This window comes from Anopheles nili, chromosome X, assembly GCF_943737925.1.
Source record: "Anopheles nili chromosome X, idAnoNiliSN_F5_01, whole genome shotgun sequence".
In the NCBI taxonomy this organism is placed as follows: domain Eukaryota; kingdom Metazoa; phylum Arthropoda; class Insecta; order Diptera; family Culicidae; genus Anopheles; species Anopheles nili.
Window position 1 is genome coordinate 17,288 of NC_071293.1, and position 24,460 is coordinate 41,747.

A 24,460-nucleotide genomic window follows, 5' to 3' on the forward strand; every position below is an offset into this window, starting at 1 on the left:
TCTGTAATAATAAAGTACAATTTGTCTATCTAAATAATAGTACAATTGCAAAGAATGGCTGTATGAAAATATGAAAGAAACTATACTTAATATAAATCAAGATATTGCATAAACCATATTGAAGAAACGCTTAATAATCTTAATAATTAATTTCTTGCTGTTAAAGCATTTATTTTATTTATACACATTTCGTAACATTAGATGGATGTTAAAAGACAAAGTTTAAAGTCCTTTGCGATTTGTGCTACGTTGCAGTAGATCTACTTTCAGTATAAAACCTATTTATTGAAAATGCCGTTATACAACGTATTTGGGCATTGTACTTTTATTAAAAAGGCATTTTGATATTGTTATTACTGAATTGCCTTTTTATTGTTCAAATCTTGGTAGACAGCAAAGAATTAGTAAAAACAAACAAAACTTAGAACTAAAAAACACACAAATTTCATAATATATTCTACGGTCATCAATCTGCATGTGATGAGCAATCGAGCATATTTTGCTTATATAGCAGTTTGGAACAACCGATCACAACAGTCAACCAATCAACACTAATCAGTATGGGTGCCTACACTGTCATTGTTGCAAAACGATTGTTTAACTCTTTTACAAGGACACTTTGTGTATTAATGCTTTGATTTTCTTCCGAATTTCATTCGAAAAACATGAATTGAAACACAGAACACACACATGCCTAGAAAAATAAATCACAATACAAAAATAACTACTTCAATTCTCATGAAGCCCATTTATCCTACCAACACTCGCGTAAGTAGCGTCTCTAACTTTAACTCCTTTGACGCATCCTTTATCTTTTGTACCCTCGTCAGTTCGAGTCAGCATCGTCAGTTAGAGTGATGCCAATGCCCATCATCTCATTTGCCAATGCCCATCACTCTCGTCATTTGAATGTGACCTTTTCGGTGGGTGCAGCATACGGTGCTTTTTTAACGCGTTCCAAATTCTAATCTCCTCACCTATCCTAAAATAATAGAAATAACAGAAAATATATAAATATTTTTCCATAAATTATGCTTTACGAAAATGTTTAGTTTATTCTATCAACTAAACCTCCACTTACAAAAGTCCCAATCGGCGCAAGTCACTTCGTTCCAAATCATATAGAAAGTCATCATAGCGAAAGCCTTCGCACAATATTCGCTGCCTACTTTCAATTCGCGAGATGCCTTGCGCCTGGAGCCAACCAGCTAACCGACCATCACCTATACCAACATTTTTGTCACTTTGCGCTACGAACTGCGAGTCTACCGGACGAGGAACGTCTTGGCATTTGTAATGAATTTGCTGAGCGTTAAATGAAGTCGTAGTTGATGACGGCATTCGAAAATTAGAACTTGAACGACGTTGTGTATTATCGTCACAATCGCCACTGACACTCTGATCTGGCATGTTTCCGACATGGTCGTGTAGACATCGCTCCATTAGAGCAACAAGTTGGTCAGTAAGACAACGTGTAAATACACCGCTCTCTAGAACCGCCTTGAAGGCATTCTGATACGAGTGTTGAGATTCTATTATATATTGCTTCAGTCTTTCATTTTCCGCCCTGAGTGCGGTAACATGTTCTTGTAACGTTTTCCAGCGAAGTTTTTTGCATGTCAATTCGGTAGTCCTCGAATTAGCAGCAGACGTCTTACTGAAATCATAACCAATCTTGGTTCGGGACTTATCTGCACTGCTATTCTCATACTTGATTTTTTCTCGATCAGATGTTGCAATAATCACATCCTCTGCTGCCGTCTCAAGCAATATACCCTCTTTTTCCTCAGTCACTTCTTCTATGTGCTTATAGTAGGCACCTATCATTGTGTTTCTTGCACAACCACCACCACTGATGCCATCGGCACAATCACGGTGCTCATCGTGTTCTGATGGCTCATACAAATTCGGGCTAACTTTATCTTGTATAAATCTTGTATCTTCATCGACTTCCCCGCCGCCGTCGTCATCGTCGTAGTCATCGTCATCATCATCATTGTCATCGTTGCCGTCGTCATCTGCGCCGTCATCAATGCCATCATCGTCGCCTTCGTTGGGTACGGGTTCAGGAACCATGTTTGCAGTTAACTCAGGTGACAAAATCATTATACCCGCTTGTACCGCGCTTTTCACTAAATTATCTAATGCAAACATCCAATGTGGTTTGATATTGTGAGAGCGAAGTACGGCAATTACCGCATCTTGGAAAAAGTAGAGGGCGAGATGCAGATGATCAATTGCGGTAGAATCCACAACATCGAGTTGCTCCTTAAGCTGTACCATAGCTTGCTCCAGAGCTTCCTTGCGGGGCTTATCTATGTAGTCGCGCAACGCATTTAGTAACGTTTCTAGATGGGCTCTGGTTATCATCACCTTTTCCTCACGCACGGATTCAATTTTTTCCAACCACACTTGGCAGATTTTTGTTACATCGTGATAAAGCACTTTTTGCAATGTTGTCCGACGCTGATGATCTTTCTTAGCAAGGTAATATCCATCACTTTCGCTGGCGTCACCAGCCAATGCCGATTTACCTGTATTGGAGCAAGTTATCGTTTCCACCTATATAAAGTTGAAATAAAAACCTATGTATCAAACAAATATAAGTTTCTAGCATTTATCTAAAACATGATATGAACCTCAGGTGAAAGTAAACCTCCCGACGAGCTACGTCGATTCAGCTCAAATGACGATGATGGTTGTTGGAGATGATCATTTTCAAGTGACGGTGTTTCAGCAAGGTTTCTGTAAAACACAAAATCACATGTGAAGAAATTTTTTTCTAAATTTAAATCCCAGTAGCTTCATATGCTATGGTAATATTTATACAACCGTCGTTCATTTACACATAAAACCGAAAAAAACAGGAATTAAGTGGCACCATGTGTTATATCAACGGGAAGAGACACAGCTACATGGGACGGTTCCAAATACACTCCACACTTACCCAATGCTGCTAAGGCCGTACTTTGGCATCTTGATCGGCGTCAGTTGAAAAGGGAGCTTGCTTTTGCGAATCGTTACAGAACGAGTAGCCGTGTGGATGACGGACGTGGAATCAGTCAGGGACGGTGGGATCGATGTGGTACTGACGCTGATGATACACGATCAACACGAAGAACAATGTGCAACCAACGAATCAACAATATTGGCAATAACGTATTACCAACAGCGAAACGTAGTATACGAAAATATGGCATGATGAAGCAGCAGAACAAGGAATTGGGAATGGATTTAAAAAAAAAAATTGATGTTGGTCATGTATATACCGAATGCGTCAGTAAAGTAGAATATTTCAAAATAGATTATGCGTGAAAGGATAATAAAAAGGACAAGGACGGAAACAGACAACGAGAATAAATAAAAAAAACAACAAAGTAAAAAAGAAAAGCAGAGATTATTATCCACGAATGGTATATATATATATATATATATATATATATATATATATATATATATATATATATATATATATATATATATAGATATATATATATATATATATATATATATATATATATATATATATATATATATATATATATATATATATATATATATATATATATAAATACATATATTCATAATTATAAATATACATTAATAAGTTTTGTCGAACACAATGAAGAGAAACCGGGAAAAACATGTTAGAAAATGATTTTGCTAGAATAATATCTATTACGCATTTTTTTTAAATGCCAATAATCAAATAGTATTATAAAGGAATAAGAAAAAAAAACATAGATATAAAAGCAACAAGCTTGATGAACTTGTTGTAGAAGAAGAAAAGAAATAAAAAAAAACATATTTCATATGCCAGGAAATCATTATATTACATGTGCCATGGAGGCTTATGCATGGACTTACTCGGTTTCGGAACTGAGAGTTGGTGTGTTGCAACTGGCTGAGCTTTGTTGTGAAGTGAGTGTTTTAGAACCAACATGTCGATCTGCAGGCATACTAACACTACGTGAAAATTCGCACACTGAAGTCGCAGCCGTGACCGCCATAGCTATAGGCAATCCGCTAATTGTACTACTGCTACTAAATGAAGGACGCATTTTTTTGTGCTTTCTGAATGGAAAAAAAACATAGAAATATAACACTAGTTTGATTCTACATTTTTGTGACCAATACTTACTCGCAAAGAAATGGATCATCTAATAGTTCGGAAGCGGTTGCACGCCTATCCACATTCACCTCAAAACATCTCAATATAAAGTTTTTCGCCACCATCGACAATTCTTCCGGGATGTTGGGATGGGTTTTGTAAAATCCAACCTTAAACATAGCTGCCTGTGGGCATCCGAGTTCAATAAATGGAGGCTTACCGGTTGCCATCTCGACCACAGTACAACCAAATGACCAAATGTCGGCAGCCGGACCATAACCACGCACACCTTGATCAATCACTTCCGGTGCCATGTATTGCAGCGTACCAGTAAATGTTTCCGTTGCTGGGTTGATGCCTGCCAGCCGTTTCGAGGTACCAAAATCAGATATCTTTACAACGCCACTGTATGTGTTTACCAGCACATTGTCACCCTTAATATCACGATGTACAATTTTTTGGTCGTGCAAGTACTTTAGGCCTTCCAAAATTTGACGTGAATAGAACGCTATAGTCGTTTCATTATCCTTCAATGGGCCCCACTTGGACCTTAACAAAGCTGATAACGACCCACCAGGTACTTGTTCCATAAAAATTTTGAAAAAGTTATCTTCAGATTTCGATCCCCAATACTGTACAATATTACGATGGCGTAGCTGCGAGTGAAGTTTTATTTCCTCATGTAAAGGTTGTACATCATGCGTATTGCGCTCCGGAACTTCCTTAACGGCAATCTTCACCTGAGTAGTGAGATCACGAGCAGCATACACTTTTCCATATGTACCTTTGCCGAGGATAATCCGTCGACCTTGATCGTCCGTTTCATATTGATAAGCTAGTTCATCGGCGGTTATCTCTGCAGATGAAAGATCAATAAAACCGGAACCTTGTTCGGCCGTCATTTGCAGAATAAGATCGTAAAACGTTTGACGGCACTGAACGGACGGAAAAAACATCTGAAAGTCATCCGAATTTTGATGCACGTACAAGTAGGCACAGCGTTCGTCCCGTTTATATAAGCTAACTGATTTAATTTGGCTTGCAAGAAAGTTAAAATCATGAAGCTTAAGGCAGTTACCACCTCCTTCTTTTGCATGCTGCTGACATATGTTGGTGATATCAATTGATTTTTGCTCCGCGTCCATGTGTATGGACACGTAACTAGGCATGTAGATTTTTTGCGGTTCAAGAATCAGTATCGGAAAACGCACCATGCTGGACGGTTCCGATGCAGTTGCTTCAAGAAAAAATTCCATCCAAAACTGAAATATATGCTGTTCAATACTAATACCAGAAGTTGACGGCTCTTCAGAACGCGGCTTACGAGCGCGATCGATAAGAGTGATGTTGCCGATCGTCGATTTTAAATACCATTTTGGTGGCCGTAGTTTGAACATACACTCAGCTGCCTGAATCGCTTTTGCGTAGTTTTCTGCCAACACCGATATTTCAAAAAAAGTTGCCACGTTCCAATAATCTTTAATTTGTGCCAACGATCCTTTCTTACCAATCAAATTGTTTAGCTTCATTCCGATATACTGCAGCTCACTGTCTGTGAAGTCTTTACCATCAATAACTAGCAATGTTGCCAAGTTGATGCCAGCAAATTCATTTGGCTGCACTTCGAACGACTTTCTGTACCATATGATTGCGTTTTTTAAGCTTTCGCGGTCTGTATGATTTGACTCAACAAACATATCCTTGTATATGCGTCCATATAAACATAGCATGTCGGGAAAGTGGTTTTCTTTCTTATCAAGTGCCTTTGTGCATGTGTGTAGTGCTCTTTCTCTATCACCTTCACGATTTCGTCGGTTCAAGGCAAATGCATACAAATAGTGCATTGGACCAGTATTAATATAATTCTGTTTGTTGGGTATCGTTTCCAGATCATCCACCAGCTGTACCATAGCATCATAGTCCTGTACATCACGTAGCGACAACATGTACGTCTGTACAATTTCCTTCGATAGTACATGTGGATCGTCTAGCCTTTTACGCATGTTTCGCAACATTCGTTGCAGCTCCTCCACATTCCCCGCGAGTTGATCACGCAAGCTACGTAAATCAGCTAAGAATTTCTCTCGCAAATGAGCTTTTGATTCGATTTCGACGTCTTGAAAAAGCTTACGCAGCGCAATTACCAACGATGTAGCAGAGTGTAGCTGCTGATGAGATTGATGATGTTGTTGTTGTTGCTGCTGCAGTTGTTGTGATTGTTGTTGTTGATGAAACTGCGGTGGAAGCTCTTCTCCTGTTCTTGCTTTCAAAGGACTAGTGATAATTACGTTTCCACTCTCATGTAATCGATAAGAAATAAACTGATAATTTCCGCAGGATATCTTCATGCGTAATGTTGCCTCATTTTGGGTATCATTATAGATGACGATGTTCTCGTTCATCTCAAAGCTCTCTCGTACACCGAGCTGATAGCAGAGCGTACTCTGTTGGGTTTGTATACTCAGATCAACGACGACGACATCTGCATTGTAGAAATATTCTAATGTGTTCAGATCTCCGTAGTCGAGTACTTCAAATTGCAACAGCTGCAAATTCGCACCAACATGAAAGCAAGCTTGCCGAACTTCTTCTAGAGCGGCTTTTCGATGATTAAGAAACGCACTCTGTTCACAATCGATTACCACTGCAATGTCCATTCTAGGCCGAACATGACTTGAATGCACACTAGAAGTTGGGACTGATATATTGCTATTAGATACGTCACTTAGATTAGACATGCTGCCACCGTTCTTATCAGACGTTGTGATCGAATGAGTGTCTACAAGAGGAAAAACACAAAAAAAAACAAATGAGAAAACGTGCATGTACAGCATTAAAACACATATTCACATTAAATTAAGAATTTTGAATGGTGATTACATTAGTTATGTGCAACTATAAATTATATTTTATATACTTAAAAAAATATGAATAGCGACAGAATATTTCTTACAAAAATATGTTTACATACCAATAGCCTCTTCCATGATCATGAAGCTCAGAGAGCGCCGTTTTCGTGAGATCGCGTGAAGCGTTGATATACTCTACTTGTTCCAATGGTGGAACGATCAAGATAGAGCGATTGTACTCGCAAGAATTCTACTATATTGGATATAAGCGACCTACGGCTGGATATAACGGATATAGTAAACAGTGCAACGACTGGTGTTTAAATCACTGCTGTCGACACAATTGTCGTTCTAAGTCATGATAGCGATCTTATCCAATGTGAAGCAGGTATCAAAGACTAATCAAATTGCAGCCGATCGGGAAGCAGGATAGTAGATAAAACACTTTACCACTATAAATACTCCTTTGCACTTGTATGCAGGAACATGTTGATTGATAAGTGTTGAAAAGTGTATTCCGCAGCTGTGCACACAAACTCTTCCTACTTTAAGGAAGAATCTAGATCATGATTTTGATCTTGACAAAGTGAGCATTTGATTGCAGGGAATGAATGATTGTTAAACATCCAGTGTTGAAGGTTGAGATACAGGAAAAGAAAAGTTAAAGTTTATCAGCCACAACTATTATGGATCGTCAACTAGATCATTGTCGATTTGGTGATGCATGCTATTTACTCACAATAAACATCCAAAGAACAAACACGATTCAATTATGTGCATATCTACAAATATTAAAAAAAAGATTATTTTCCATTCACTTGTCATACAGTTCAATCAGAGCCGCACAGCCTCCGAATGACAGTCGCGCGATGAAACTAGGGAGTAATGCGTGCCATATTATATGCGACGACGACGTTCGACATTCGAAATGATCACACATACATAAAGGCTGTTGCATTTTAATCATACTAGCTCGAATGAGAGCGTTTGTATATGTGTAAATTTTCTTCAATTCACATATTTAGTGTAACGATTGAGCACTCCCAATGAAAAAACATAAATGTAACCCCTATTTAATGGCAAGGTATAAGCTAATGAATTAATGATCGTACTGTGTCCTAAGTTTGTATCCTGTTTTGTTTTTATATTGACCGAAAAGCGCGAACAAGGGTCTAAAGATACTATGGGTCCTCACACCTCGGATACTCTTTTCTTCTCAGTTTATTTTATTATACTGCAATAATAAGGGATCACTCCATAATGTAATAAGGGGTGTACCAGATCAAATCAGATGAATAGTAAAAGTGAAAATGAAATGAATCGAAGAATTTTTTGTAACACAGCAGGCAAATATAGCAAATGAAAGAACTGTGTTCTTGTTGAAGCCAAGAATGTATATCATTTCCATGTGTTAAATCCAATATTTCACGCACTGCAATCTCATACAGCAGTCATCACTGCAGTCAGTGGATACAAATCTACAAATCCTTAATCTTGATAAGCAATTTGTTGCATTTAATCCGTTTAAGTATTCACAACTAATGTTTATGTTTATACATTTGCAACATTTTTATAATTCGTTGATTAACACAAACCGTCACTTAAAAAAATCTGTTTCCCAGTTTTTTTTTCATGAGCACAATTATCACAACAGTACAAATATTTATCATAAATTAACAAAAATACGTGGTTATATGAGGTAAAATTTTCCAAAAATGACTTTGAATTACTTTTAACTATATTGAGAAAATAACTACATTTACACAAAACAGGAACATACTCGTTTTTTTTTACAAATAAAATGTTAAAAATTGCAGACATTAGCTATCCGTAATAGCGCTCAAAACAATGTACAGCTGGGAAATATTTGACATATGTAATAATGTCAAACGTCAGTTTTCTTAACGCCAAAAGTGGGAATCCGGCAAAAACACACTCATAAATTGATTTTTTTAATAACTACTCAATAATTTACTACATACCACATCAAACACTAATTATGTAACAAAATTAAATATGATGAATTGATATTTAAGAAATCCATTGTGTCCAACTTTTCCATATTTTAGGTTCATTTGGAAAAAAAATTTTTACTGTTTGCAATCGATTATTTTATTTAATTTTGATACTTAAACATGTTAAAGTTGAAAGTTTAGTTAAAATCAAAATATCTTTATTTCCAAATTTTTTCTTTAATTTTTTTCTTATTCATAACCCCAAATACGTGGAACTCAGTTAATAATCAATATGACGAGTTTAGCAATAATAATTTTGCATTTTTATCTAAAACTATTTTCCAATAAATTTTTTTTACTAAGAGTGATTGGAGGCTTTTCTTCCCTTAAGCATCATGTCGATATTTAAGAATTACTGGTTCAACAAATTCCAAATTCACATACATCTATAAATTTGCGAATGAAAAAAGCAAAAAAATGCATTATTTACATTCCTAGAGATCAATTAGTAAACAACATTACGAAGTTAATAACATAATTATTAATAGAGAGAAAGAAAAATACTTTCTACGAACTAAAAGTATCTATACGTATCAAGTATTGAAGTACATGTAACAGAGTAGCGCATCATCGGTTGTCTCTAGCGCGTTAATACTGAACAGTCACCTTTTCTAGCTTTAGCTCTAAAGAGGTTAAATCAAAAAATTCAAAACATTTGTGATTTGAAGTGGGTTCTGAGCGTGTCTCAATTGTCTTAATATATGCCAAAGAAAATCTTAGTGAAAAATAAATAAATAAACATTTATTATAATCGTTACTCTTCTTTTTCTTCTTCTCCTCCTTCTTCTTCTTCTTTACTAGGCTTTGCCCACGGTAAGATGCAAGAGTCCAGATTCCTGAGCCCTCCTGTATTAATCCGTGGCTAAGAGAACTGATCCTCCATCCTAGTTATACTATGGACCGGCAGCTGTAGGCCATAAGTCCTATATTGAATACCCAACATGAAAATTGAGATTATTTGAATTTTTTAAATTTCAAATTATACCAATATATGTTTTCCATGATGTTTAGAATGTCGATTTTCTTCTTAAATATATTACTAAACATTCAGTTAAATTATGTGTACTGAACTGTTGAAATTCATGCTTTTTGACAAGCCATTTGAACTTTAAACCGTGAAAGATCTAAATGTTAGGATTATGTAAGTTCGGCGGTAACTTACCTGTCTGACTTTCAAAAGAGAATATCACATTAAGAACAGAAGACGATAAATAATAAACTAATAACCACTCTAGAGATCAAATTTTCTTTAAATTGTCTGACTCTCATAATGACTTTTTGCTAGACAATCGAATCAGCCAGTTTTTTTATTGTTGATAGGAACGGCCATGCCATATTTTGGAACAGCAATTTTGTATATTCTAGAAGCGCAATTTGTAGCAATTATATATTCTAGAATCGACATGTTTTAAACGAAATCAGAAATTTTTTGTCGTATCACATACATACATCAATATTAGCGATATAAATATTGTTTTCACAGTTGAAAGACAATTTTAGAAAACTTACTACTAGGTTGTTTATAAGCCAGGTTACAAATCCTAAAGATTTGATTTTGATCTTGCGTTTGATAACCTGGTAAACTCGACCAAAAGACAGAAAATAATCTGACGAAAACCTCCAAAAATAAAAAAAACTAATCGAATAATGGGGTAATGTGTATCAAGCGTTAAAGGATAAAATGAATCATCGATCTATATCTTCTTTTGGACATTCTTTGTTTTAGAATGGACATGGTAATTCTGACAATATATTGGTAATTTTCAAATTTTCGTTCTAAGAGTTATTTTTTATCCGGTTCACTAACATTTGAAACATTTATGCTCTTGAAAGGTTCTACGTAATGAAAAACGTGCTAACGTTGCATGTTTGCATTAAATATGTTTTATTTGCCTACAAATTAGCAGAACATTTTGTGAAAATATATTCTAGGTTGGATTACACACGATCTGCAATCAAACCAATAGTTCATTTTTTCACTCTATCCTTATTGAGTACCCTACAAAGAGCTTACAAGCAAATTATAGGTACGATATTTGGCTTTAAATGAAATGGCTTTGACTGTATTGAATTAGACTGACATCACGCTGAATTTTTTTAGATGGGAAACTAGCACGTTGGTTGAAACGTGGTTAGCACGTTGTTATTATTATAGAATTTTCGAACCGGGTTACATAATATTGTTAAGAGTTATTAAAATCAATCCATCTATCGTGTTTTAGAGTTTAGTATCCATAACAAAAATTGGCGAAATTCAAAACGCAATAATTAAAAATTGCTTGAAGCTATATGCAGCTACTAACTTGTTCACTTTCTGGTGAATAAGCGTACCGAGAGCAAAAGCCTACTGTATTACATTGTGCTCCGCCATCCACGTTGAAATTCTACACCATCCCTTCACGATCCACTTACGTGCATGTAACCGCCGATTGGCAGGACATAGCTACAAACTGGTTGCATATAGGAAACGGTGGTTCATACGCATTTTCCCACTTTTACGCATTACATGTGCTAGTGTGCGTGTTTCAACAACTTTCGTTCGCAATACTGTATCCACAGCATGACACGTATGCAATGGATACGGAAACAATCGGTCATTTCGGTTGAGCGAATTATGCAAACCCACACTTACGGCACGCTTCAGGGTAAACATGTTGTTACACTTATCGCTTTCGAACTCCCTCGCATAAGATAATTGTGGTCACTGCGTTAGCTTAAAAGAACTGTTTTCAAAAGCCTCTACAATTCCAACTATCCGTTGTAATCATTCAACGAGCACATTCCACTGCAGTTAACCTATATTCCATTTTTGACAGTAACCACGATTGGTCTCTTTCGAGCAAAAATTAACCGTTACATCATTTTGATGTAATATACGATGATGATTGAATGAGGCTCCAATATCATTACGACCGTAATACTTGACATGATGATATGCATTTTGTTTGGAGTATGACTTGTACGAGTATTTATCCAAAAGGCAGACAGAAGATAAATAATGATAAAAGTTAAAAATAAATAATCAAAATAAAAGCTATCCTCATATTTATATCAACAGCCACAGTGATAATATTTAGAGGTGACTAGCTTACCAACTCATAGTTTGAAGCAAGGAAATATTTGAGTGATACTAAAGTAGTCGGAAAAAAACTTGGAGAAAGTTGCATTCCGATGAAAGAAAGATACTCTTTACGTAAAACTATGATTCCATATTACTTTACATGTATGATGCAATCGTTAGAGTATGAAGAAAAAACGTAATCGTAAGAGATATAAACACTAGTACATTTGCGTTATAAGTGCAAATTTAAAGTGATCGACTACTTTAGTCTACTTAACGAAACATGGCACGGACGTCGCTTACTGCAATCACTGTTTGGTATGCGTGCTGTGATTTTGTTTGGATTGAACGACGTTTCCAATATGTTCGTAGTACATTTGACTACAGACTTACGTTAGACAGTAATGCTCACCAAATCTACCTTAAGCTACTAATAAACGGTGGCAGTCACCTTATTATGGCAACCACGTTTCCCGTTCTGACCATGATAGCTGGCACGTCGATGAGCCAACAGCAACAGCTGCCTTATATTAATCTGGGGCGTGAACCTATCACTGAAAGTTGCCAGACATATGTTGTAAGACCTTGTCCTGTTAAAATATGGTCATACAGACGCATACACATACAAATACACACACTCGTTTACACATACAGTTTTTGAAAAGTTAATGTGAAACGCATTTACAGCTGCTGGACTATAGCAAGAATTTTGAACTATTAGATTTAAGATTTCTTAGTTTAGTTTATCGTATGCGTTTTGACATAAAAAAGTAAGAAATTAAATATAATACGATTTCAATTGGCAGTTTCTGCTGCATTTACGCAGTCCTGCACTTACTCATTGCAATAAATGTATAATTGTGGAATGTAGTAATGACGCTCATTGGGATATTTGTTTAAATACGATAATTGCATTTTTATAAATTTGTTGTTGTATTTATTCATTATGCTCTAATTCGGTTCTTATGCTACGTTCGGTTCATATTGAACACTTTACTATTGACACTGAACTAACTTGATATTAAACAATAAATTAATAACTTTAAAAACACAATCCGCTTATAACAAAATCTTCCTTTGTTATAACTACAACAATGATTCCGCACATTTTCTAGCGAATAACTTGCAGATTATGTAGAAACCGAAAGCAATGTGCCCAATCGACCGTTGTTAATATTTTTTTGGCTTTACACAATCGTTCATACCTTCATCATTTTGTAGACATCACTTCAGGCAGGTGTAAAGCGTCAAGAGAGGCGACCAACGACCATCACATAGTCGACAAATAAATTAAAAAAAAGGAATCTGCCATGAAAATATATACATGACAATCAAAGAAGTAGATGGATCAAACAGTGATAAGGAGTATACGACCAGTATTGTTATTGGGCGCTCTTGAGCATCACAATATACAGCTCCTCAATTTCTACGATGCAAACGAACAGATTCACGGTCCCAGTTATCGAAAAAGGTCTATACAACCAAATACTTTGAGCTTTCATTATTTTCGTTACGCCTTGTGATCCTTAATATATCTCTCAATGGTGGTGATTGTCGACAAAATCATTTCGGTTACAAAGGAAACGCTGACATTAAGGATTTCAATTTTCAAATCATTCATGAATGAAAAAAGAAGAGCGGTTGGTTAACGAAACGGCGCGATGTGGTTTTGCTTGATGAATCTTGGTTTGACAAAGACCATTGAAAATGGTATAAAGTAAAACCATAACGCGTAAAAGAAAAATTGAAAGTTTCTTTCAAACGAGCTGGTGGTGTGCGATCGTAGCTGAAGCGTAAGCTTACGGGCTGGCATAAAACTGCGTCCCTAGTGTGAGTTGACGATTGCGCATAGTGGATATATGACAGAGTATTTTGCAGTCTAAAATTATCGTTTATCGAATATTTGTACAATGCTCTGTGATGTACAATTTATTCAAGTAATCCATTATCAACCGTTAGCTAGAAAAAATATCAAGTTCAAATACTAAGTGCAATTGTATGAGTAATTATGATTAAATTAAATTAAATACATACTGCAGAAGCTAATAAACAAACTATAATTTGTGTTATAAAAAAATTTGGATCAATATTTATACAAAAACATTACCATAATTCCGTATGCGGATTATTCAACCTACCTTACAGCAGGATACCATGATTGGTTCAAAGTAAAAACAGAAATTGTATACAAACGGATCATTTATGTAATAGCTTAACGAGCTTTTTAGCTTGACTCGAATAGGAGCATGGATATATTCAAATAGAACCTCTACTAATCGATCGAAGATACACAAAACGTAAGAAGCAAGCTGCCTTGTCATGTGTACGATGTAGGCTTGCCAATGAAAGGGCAATAGGCAGTCGAATAATGAAAAATTGGACAGACATCATGACATAATACATTATACGACTTTTTTCCAAAAGTCATATTAGAAAGATTGATTAAAAAAGAAGACTTGTTCATTTTAAATTGTAAATTTTTCGACACATTTTTAAAACTTGTTAAGAGAATGAATGTACTATGTCATGTGCTTACATACGTAAATGTTTCTATTGGATAATATGCGTTGTTGTGTTTCCAGCTGTTAGTAGCTGTTGGTCGACATAATTCAACTACGCCCAACGTATCAGTCCTACTTTACTTCTTTCTTCAACAAAACGCCTCTCATAAAGGACTCCAACCGTTTTATTCATATTATTCGTCTTCTTCTTAAATGGCTCAACAACTGTTGTAAAGTCAAGACATGTCTTGTTTAGGCTATTTATGACGAAATGTTTCTCGTTTCCTGGAAATGGGTCATTTTTGCATGTCATAAGAGGGAGGATCCTCAGTTAAGATTTGATCCCGAAACCATCGTGTGTTTGAACAGCATGCTACATTTTCTGTTATCGAGCCCTCCATTTCATATTATTAATTTCTTTCTTACTGTCTTAATTTCTTTGTCCGGCAAAATATTCCAGATAATGCTTGAACTCAAGGCTATGAAGTTGAAAAATATTTTGCCCATATTGTGATTCAATTATTTCAAACAGCTAACCAACAAAAACTTGTTAAACTAGATGATCAGATGTGGAATTACATTTGCAGTGAACCATTCTTTAATTTAAATACCTTAGTTTCGATAGTGTAATGCCAGTTGCATTGCACCCATAGTGCATCGAAAGCGGAGCTTTATGCACTACTTCTGCACTAAATATGCTTTTATTTCAGAGTACTATGTGTTTGTGTTGGTTTGTGATCATATAAGCAGCACGATGAATAGTTTTTTTTCTGTATGTCATCTATACCCTTTCGATGCGGCCACTGTCGCAGCGTTTACCAGCTCTGTTACGAGACGATACGAACGGCGAGCCGATGTTCAAATCCCCCTCTTAACGCTGCTAGTGGATCACAATATATAGGTGTTGTTCCGTGCAGTTAAGCATTTATTTTTTCTCTTTTTTCATCTTTTGCTCTCTCTTTATTTCACGTTATGTCTTTCACTCTCTATCTTATACATTCATTCATGGGTTTTCCACTTCCAACAGAGATCAAACCCGCTTCCCTCCTTTCCATACTCCTTTATACAACATTGGTTGCAACGGTGGTGAATGTTATAAAATACAGTGCCTCTAGTGGACTGAGATACCATTTTGCAAAGAAGCATTCTCCAGTGCACAGGCGCGCTAAAACATTTGTGATCGCCAGTTGTGATGAATAACTACCGCTAGGACTCTCTAATTTCGCCATAAACGTGCTGTTGTGCAGTGTGGTGAGAAATAATAAGATGAACCTCTGGATCCTGTGGAACAAAGCAGCAAAATAACTTATACAAAGTGCGTGAAGTGTCTAACGAGCAACGCTAATGTAAATCCCTAATTCCTTCAATATGTCTCTTTAACCCGCACACGTTAATCCACACGAATACTTGAGATGTTCAGCTAGAAAAAATCGAATTAAAAGTAAAACATAGGAACAAGTGCGTAACAAGACAAATTGGTGTAGAACTTTGCGTGACAAGAATACTTTAACTAAATTAGTTATGAATTGTTAAATATCTCCAAGCATATTTCACAAAGAAAGGACTTTTAAATGTTTACATTGGATTGCATCATGGATAACAGCTCTGTTTTGGTGCCTACATTTTCACTGCTATATATGTCGTATAACACGGGTTTTCCATGCACAAGCTTAAATTTCACTTCGGTTGAATTTTAGTTTTAGAAATCATGTATGATTTAGAAAGTGAACTGTAGAGGTACGCCTTGCATGTGCATATGTAGACAGTCGTTGATGTCATTATAAACATCATATTTATTAAAATTATGTTTATCCAAAAAAAGTAAAACGGCTTATAAAACTATTTTTCCATTTGTAGCCTTTACGAATTACCTATTGCAATACTTACTCCATAGCATCAAAATTTTACACAATAGATTGCAAAAGCGAAATTATTTTACTTCCCATTTGAAGCCTATGCTGGTAAAAACGGTTTACTATCCACTCTACTTTTCAGTATTTATTATAGATTTCTGTTGATGAGCATTTTCATCGATGCGGTAGTGCTTTTGTGGCTGGAGTGTGGAAAAGCGAATAATATTGACCAGAGCAGCTAACGTACTGTTGCAGTTTATTTTAAGAGCGGTAATGATGCGGTGAAAAAGTGAATGAAAAAGTGTATATCAGTGCAAATTTGTTAACGAGCCTAATGTGCAAGCGATATATTTTATCTCGCGTTATCGTTTAATTTCAATAAACGGTTATGTACCCCGATTGAAACAAACTCTCAACATAACCACACGATCAATTTTGCATCGTCGCACGCAGACATCTTGCTAAATTCATCTATCAGCCGTATTAGCAACGTATCGTTACGTACGGTGTTAAACCAAGAAGTCTTTTAGACTCTTTCAAAATGCATTTTCATGGAATGGTAAGTATGAACTGCATATAAGCTATTATACTATAATGTATCGGCTATATGAAAAACACCAAAAGGACTACATCATATACGTTTTATACATATTAATGCGTTCTGGATTTGTGGTGAATTTATGAACTATATACCTTCAACTCATGCACTTAGTGCCACTTTTGAGTCGCAGAATCAGGTTTTCACGTTTAATTTCAACTCATGTTGCTTCATAAGTTCTTCTCAAGTAGCTTGAACGTTAGTTATGAATCAAAATAAATAAAAAAAACTTTCGGAATTGCGGACGTTTTAAATATATGTACTAAGATTATATAAATGTCTAAAATCTCTAACATAGCTGTTTGTTTTGATTTGCCTGGCAAGGATATAGCTTGTACAATGTATGTAGAGTAATTGCATCATCATCAATTTTGATTACTGCTTGCCGATTACATGGCTAGCTTTCTAGGGAGCAACATCGCTAGTATTTAATTAGCTTAAACTTATATGTTTAATTTTGTTTTAGTTACGTACAATAACGAGCAACTCTATCATCAGTTTTGTAACATTTATACGTAAAGCTCAATTTTACAAGTGAAGTTTATATGTTATTGTGTACAAAATGTACTGAGTTATTTTCAAAACAGCCTATTGATCGGAAAACTAACAAACAAGACAAACAAGAAACTTTTAAAATACGAAAGGACATTGTTGCTAACTGCCAACTAATTGTTAATATAAATGAGAATTAACCATTACATTTCAAGCAAACAAAGCAAGAGTGTTGCATGCGAGAACAAACATCCCATTACCTCGATACATGAGCTGACCTTTGGAATTAGGGAATGATCCCTTTCAGCTTCTCAACTGGCTTTGCTATGATTTTCTTCACAACGATCTAGGCCAGTCTTGTCGAAATGAGAGGTCTTGAACAAAATAGAAACATTTGGCGTGCGAATCAGTATTTCTATACATACCCTTCACTTGAGAGACCTCTCTTGCTTTACGCTTCAACGTTGCACACGTTTACAACATTCAATGAGTCATTTGTGTGAGCAGCGGCACGATGAAGGCATTGATTTTTTGCTAGGCGTTAACCATGCCCAATCAATTGAACGAATCAGTACGAGTAAATCGCAGGGAGTCTTATACCAAATTCTGCGCCGTTACGAATCCCAGACGATGCAATGAGCAGCCATTCACACATTAGATTATCGCTAGCATTACTATTATATAGATAGATTCCTATCGGGTGTATAGGTGTAGAAGGCAAACGAAAAGAAACTGTAAGGAAATGGAAAGGTTAGCTGGAAGCAAAAAATAAAAATCGTAGCCGTGAAACCCGTGAGAATATCTTTACATTTTACCTTTTCGCTCACTAATGTAGCATAAACCATACGAAGTGAATGTCATAAAAAACGAAGTAGAGACGAAATGAGCGTTTGGAAAATGTTAACGGCTAGTTGTTACAGTGTAAGAATAGTACAAGCATGTTAAAAAGCTATGGTGAGAACTAGTCATCATAGCAACTCGTGCAACCAGCATCTTTGAACAGCACTTTTTTATGTGTTTTTAAGACCCAAGATGATCGAAAACGAGAGATGGAAAAGATTGAAAGTGGTTGAAAAAGTCGTGGGGCCTTTTCACCGTCCGTTTTTACTAGAGCGGAACTTCTGAAGTCGCAGAGAGCAAAATACCATTATGTTGAATATAGGAGATTCTTTTGGTTTAAATTAATTTAATTATATACTGAAGTATATACATTCCATCCTTAATATACAGCCTATCATAAAGCTACTCTCAATTTAACTAACCAGATACTAGAATTATACACTCTATATATAATATACAATTTATATTATATGTGATTCTCATCATAATACTATGTTTATGTTACTAACATTGTTTGTATACGAGTTGTGAATATACGTTTTCAAAAACTATGAATAAAAAATGTTATTGATTCTGTCCCAGAAGAAGAATTTAGAGAAAAAACTTATTAAACCTTACGTCCCTTGTCATGGTTGGAATGCGTTAGGATTGCAGGTAAACGCTCACAAACTGCAGCTTTAGATTCAGCGAGTAAGCTCCACGACACTGCAGGGTAGGCATTTAGTTATTGAATGAGGTAACGTGCACTTACGTAACTCTTCGTTTGAGTTCGTTTACCCATATGATTCGGACTCCTTATGGCCCATGACTCGCTTTCATTTCATCCATGTACAATAATCAGTACTTTCACTCACTTCCATCATCTCACTAACATACACATACACACACACGCACATTTTTATAAATATATATATATATATATATATATATATATATATATATATATATATATATATATATATATATATATATATATATATGTATATATATATATATATATATATATATATATATATATATATATATATATATATATATATACATATATATATATATATATATATATATATATATATATATATATATATATATATATATAAATATATATATATATATATATATATATATATATATATATATATATATATATATATATATATATATATATATATATATATATATATATATATATATATATATATATATATATATATATTTATATATATATATTTATATATATATATATATATATATATATATATATATATATATATATATATATATGTGTGTGTGTGTGTGTGTGTGTATACATATATACACACACAAACACACACACACACATATATATATATATATATATATATATATATATATATATATATATATATATATATATATATATATATACAATTATGTATATAATATGTGTATGTGTGTTTATAAATAAATTTATTTCACATTTACCTAAGAAGTTCAACACTTCTGCGTTAACAAAGTTTCTTGTGAAAAAAGCTATTCTAAGACAAAGATAAATGAAACTGATTATTGCTGTAAAACTGGATCTAATACATTTAGGAATTGCCTGTTTTCTCGTTTTTTACGACTATTGGGTTTCGAAATATGTGCCTCAAATGCCCAGCGGTTGGGCAAATGTCAAGGATGTCTGTGAAAGGAAACAAGATGGACAGGTCAGCGTGAGTAAAACGTTGGCCAAACAAATTAATTGGTCGATCTCAAATTAGTTGAAACAGAAGAGCCGGAGATATTTACAATTCCTGCCTTGCGTTTTCCTTTTTGTGAATCTACGCCATTAAAGTTTTCGATTCGTATCATGGTAGTAATTTTAATTATTGAACCAACGTTATTGGCAATATATTCGAAACTCAAATCAACAAAAAAAGCCGTTTTCAAACTAACCAAAGGAACGCCATTCTCTAGTATTACGTTCTTCGAAATAGAATAGATTTAAATCCAGTGGATTCAATAGGAGAGACGTGTGTTTTTGGTTGTTGTTAGTAAAGTTATGTATTGTGAAACGTAACCAGTTATAACTGTTATATCCCCAATGCGCCAACGACATCATAAAAAACTGGTGTAGCAGTTGCTGTAGATCAAAAATTCAATTGAAATTTCTAAAAGTTGAGACAGATAGAAAATGGCTTGCTGCTTTCTATTTTATTATTCATTTCTTATTTCTACGCCTTTCTCTTAATAAATAGCCTACTGTGGATTACGGTTTATTGCAAATAAAATATTTCGGTAAAATTGCATGGTGCTATTTGTTTGAAAATATTATCCTTGTAGCTTTTGTTTTTATTGCAAGGACCGCATCGTCATATTATTATGTACCCATTGTTTGAGTTAACAGAATATATGAATTGATAATTTAAAGAATTAAACAAAATATGATCGCCAACTCAACGATATACAATGCTTCAATTCAACGATACACATTTTTCAAAGGTGGGTTTGATGACGAAAATTGAATATTTGATGTAATGAGGAAGTCATTTTAATACTGTACTGCCCATGGGCCGCGGGTTCATTTAGCGTTGCAAAAAGAAGGGTAGTGATCAAATTTGATCATATCTTCTCTATTATTATTGAGATATTGAAAAAACAAAGTATTTATCTTTTAGTTTCATACATCCCCAAATTTCATGGTATTATACGCAATACCAATAAATGGAAGACGTTGATTAATCGTATGTTGTGAGGATTTTTTTTTATTCCGTCGGGCAATAAATTGAACCAATATCTTGATTGTTTATGAATCATTTAATTTATATTTTTCATTACAGTGGTTAGTCATAGCTGTGTGCTTTGTAGTGTTGTCGGAAGGACAAGCGCAAACGCGTCGGGTGCGTGTACGTCCACGCATTTTACCCACTTCTTCGAGCGCCGAGTACGTAGACAGTTCAGAGGATGTGCAACAAGATAACCGCCCTCAGGCACAGCAGTATTACCCCCGAGCGCAGGAGCGATTGGGCGATGTAGTGCTAGTGGCTTCTTCAGACGAAGACTATGGAGGCGGCCAATATGGAGCACAAAACGCGCGGGCACGCGCCGATTCACAATATCAGCGACCGGTGACCAAAAGCACAACGGTTGCGCCTGTCTCATTACCCGCTCGACAAAAAACAGCTGCAAGTGAACCACGAACGCCACCCGTGCAAACCATACGCAATTACAGCAAAGTAAATGATGATGGCTCGTTTACGTTTGGCTATGAGGCGGCCGATGGATCATTCAAGGAAGAAACACGAGGTACCGATTGCGTGGTACGCGGTAAATACGGTTACATCGACCCAGACGGCAATAAGCGTGAGTTCACCTACGTTTCCGGTAACCCATGTGATCCCAACAACCCAGATGGAAGCGAAGAGGACGATAACGATCACCCTGAAGGACAGGACGAATCTAACGAGAACGTACCCCAAAATTATCCAGCACGGCGTCCTGTCGCGGTGCCTCGACCTACTTCACCTCCGGCTTCGACGCGCCATCATTCGACTACGGCTTCTGTCGCGGCCAGGCCCACAACTACCCTGTTTCAGAGTGACTACCAGGATAGACGTCAGCCCGCGGGCGCGACCGCTGCTGAGGGTGAAGAGGAAGTGCAAATAGGTCAACGCGGTGGTCGTCCGGCTGCACGGCCTTTCGCTGGATCCGTCACTACTACTCAGCGACCGCGAGTGCAGATCGTTAGTACGACGCCCATTCCAACATCTACACTTTTTCACAATCCCACGCCCTCACCTCCACAGACCGTCGTACCGGTCAATATCACTCCAAAACCAGCCTACCGCGTGTCGCCGTTACCGACACAACCAACTCTAGCCCCCACAACCTACCGTCCAACTGCATCCAACACACGAGGGCCCACGATTGACTTTGAAGCGGAATTTAAGCGCTTCCAGACAGACAACAAACTACCTAGCGTGGCACCGACCTTTAATACAACACCTAAACCAACTGGTTCGCCATTTAGCCGCCCCGGTCCACAGCTAGCTGCCGGAAATCCAATTTACCAGTCACAGCTCATTTTCGACCCAGCGTCCGGCCAGTACGACACAGCCTTGTATCAGCAACTGCCTCAAAGCGACGCCGATTTTCAGCTCAACCATCGTATTCAACCTTTCGTTGCCGGCCCACCTGCTCACCATCAACAACACCAACAGCATCCAGGTGTGGGCCAACTTGTGACACTCGAGCAGCTGCAGCAACAGTCGCCTCTATACCGAGCACAACCGCCACCATCGTCTACAGTGCCTGCCCGTCCACCAGTCGGATCGTCCACAGTTCAAATTCCGCAACAACTGTACCAAAAACAACAAAATGAGCTGCAGTTTATAAACAGCCAGCATCTGTTCGCCCAACAGCTAGAACTGCAACAAAGTCAACTACGTGCAGACCGGATTGAAGCAGCCAAAAAGGTGACCGCCAGTAGTTCCCCTATGCATCGTTTTCAACCACAGCCCCAACAGCAACAGCAATACTATTTTATTCAACCTCAAACTCCTTCGCAAGGAGCAGCCCCCGGCCAAATTGATTCATTTTTACGGGGTCACAACATTGAATACTAAATTGACAGGCATGGAAAGGGCATTCACAAGAAAAAGTGTTGCTTAACTCCTCATCATCTAAATGATCAAGTTCACTACTCTTTTACTGTACATTTTATTGTGCGCTGTATATTTCGTATCATATCTGAAATTTATCGCATGATTGAGATATTTTGCCTTTTCCTTTAACTCAAATGATGTCATTTGCTACAACTATCTATTATTGTTTTAAAAATCGACTATGATGAAGCCGTATTCTCAACCATTTGCTCTTATTTTAATTTGCAAATTTATCAGATTCTATTGTATATACACTAAAGGTACATACCGGTATATTTACATTCATTTTTGTCATATATTATTATCGTTATTGCAATAATAATTATGTATCATTATTCTGTCTTTGAAAAGTTATTGCATATTGGATGAATTTATTCACTTTGTATTCTTTTATTTTCTTATCCTTCATCCATTTCCAACGTAACTTTCATTTCTAAATTTGAAACAAAATTATAGGCAACCCATCATTAACGTTGTTAATCATTAAGAGAATACACGCTGGGTGATGCAATAAATACATAATAAGTACCAAATATTTTTGCGAAAAACAAACATGTTCACAGTATTGAACAATGCCAGCACACAGAATTGTCAATTCATATATGCTATTTTCAATCCACGTTATGGCGTATAACACATTTTGCGGAGTTTTTCTGCATGTTTTTTTTTTGTTACAAAGTAATTAACACTCATGATTTATAAATCGTCATATTGAAATGTAGCGCCACTCAATTTTCTCTCTTTTATCCTCACCAGTAATTGAATTAAATAAAATTTGTCAAGTGTGTAGTGTGTCAAGTGTGTACTAAGTTCTTCATTGCGATTACACAAAGTAGTAAATTTCAAGCAAACAACATCTGAAAACGATTTGATAATCGCTTATAATACAAAATGTGTTGATGGAAACGTTTTGGGAAAGAATCATTCTTTTGTACTTGCTGCCTTATAGTTTCGAAATGCATTATGGATTGATGGTAGTGTAGCCGATCAAATGGAAGACAAACCTTGCAAGTTTAAAAAATTTACGCTTCATGTATGTATTAATGTAAGAACTTAACCTAAATAACAAACGAAGAATATAATGAAGAATTTCAATGTTTGAAAAGATTTAAACGAATGTATTTTTAGTCATGGTTTTATTTTGGAAAGAAAATAGACCCATGTATTCAAAAGTGCAATGTAAAGAGTATCGTCAAGAGAAGTTTCGTCAAAAAAACAAAAGGAAAAATTTAATGAATTTTTGTATACTTCCATCACATGTTGTTAGTTTTTGTGTAAACAGCATTGCTTCGTAGCTTGAGTTGAATTTTTGTGGTCGACCTCCAAACATTACCAATAAATTTGAGAATGCAGTATGATGAAAAAAGGGCGTTGGCACTTAAACCCACAGCTGAATGCTTTCAGTAATTACCTCTGAATGAAGTTAAGTTAGAAATTAATGAACTAATACAGCGCTTTGTTTTAACTTGTGTTGTGCGACTGTTTTCCTTAGAACGACAAGATAATGTCCTCCAA

At 35.9% G+C, this 24,460-nt stretch overlaps 2 protein-coding genes across 2 annotated transcripts; one reads left to right on the forward strand and one right to left on the reverse strand.

Annotated features, from left to right (window-relative positions):
• Nucleotides 1-208: 208 nt before the first annotated feature.
• LOC128728291 (mitogen-activated protein kinase kinase kinase 15) lies at nucleotides 209-7,098 on the reverse strand. The gene is made up of 7 exons (XM_053821911.1): nucleotides 7,083-7,098; nucleotides 4,142-6,890; nucleotides 3,868-4,074; nucleotides 2,948-3,088; nucleotides 2,640-2,745; nucleotides 1,082-2,562; nucleotides 209-982 (listed from the first exon to the last, which is right to left on the reverse strand). Exons 1-7 carry the CDS (start codon nucleotides 7,096-7,098, stop codon nucleotides 871-873), a joined length of 4,812 nt encoding a protein of 1,603 aa, XP_053677886.1. The 3' UTR covers nucleotides 209-870.
• Nucleotides 7,099-10,622: 3,524 nt separating this feature from the next.
• Nucleotides 10,623-23,176, forward strand: LOC128728292 (uncharacterized). The gene is made up of 3 exons (XM_053821913.1): nucleotides 10,623-10,627; nucleotides 10,702-10,711; nucleotides 21,122-23,176. Exons 1-3 carry the CDS (start codon nucleotides 10,623-10,625, stop codon nucleotides 22,904-22,906), a joined length of 1,800 nt encoding a protein of 599 aa, XP_053677888.1. The 3' UTR covers nucleotides 22,907-23,176.
• Nucleotides 23,177-24,460: the final 1,284 nt, after the last annotated feature.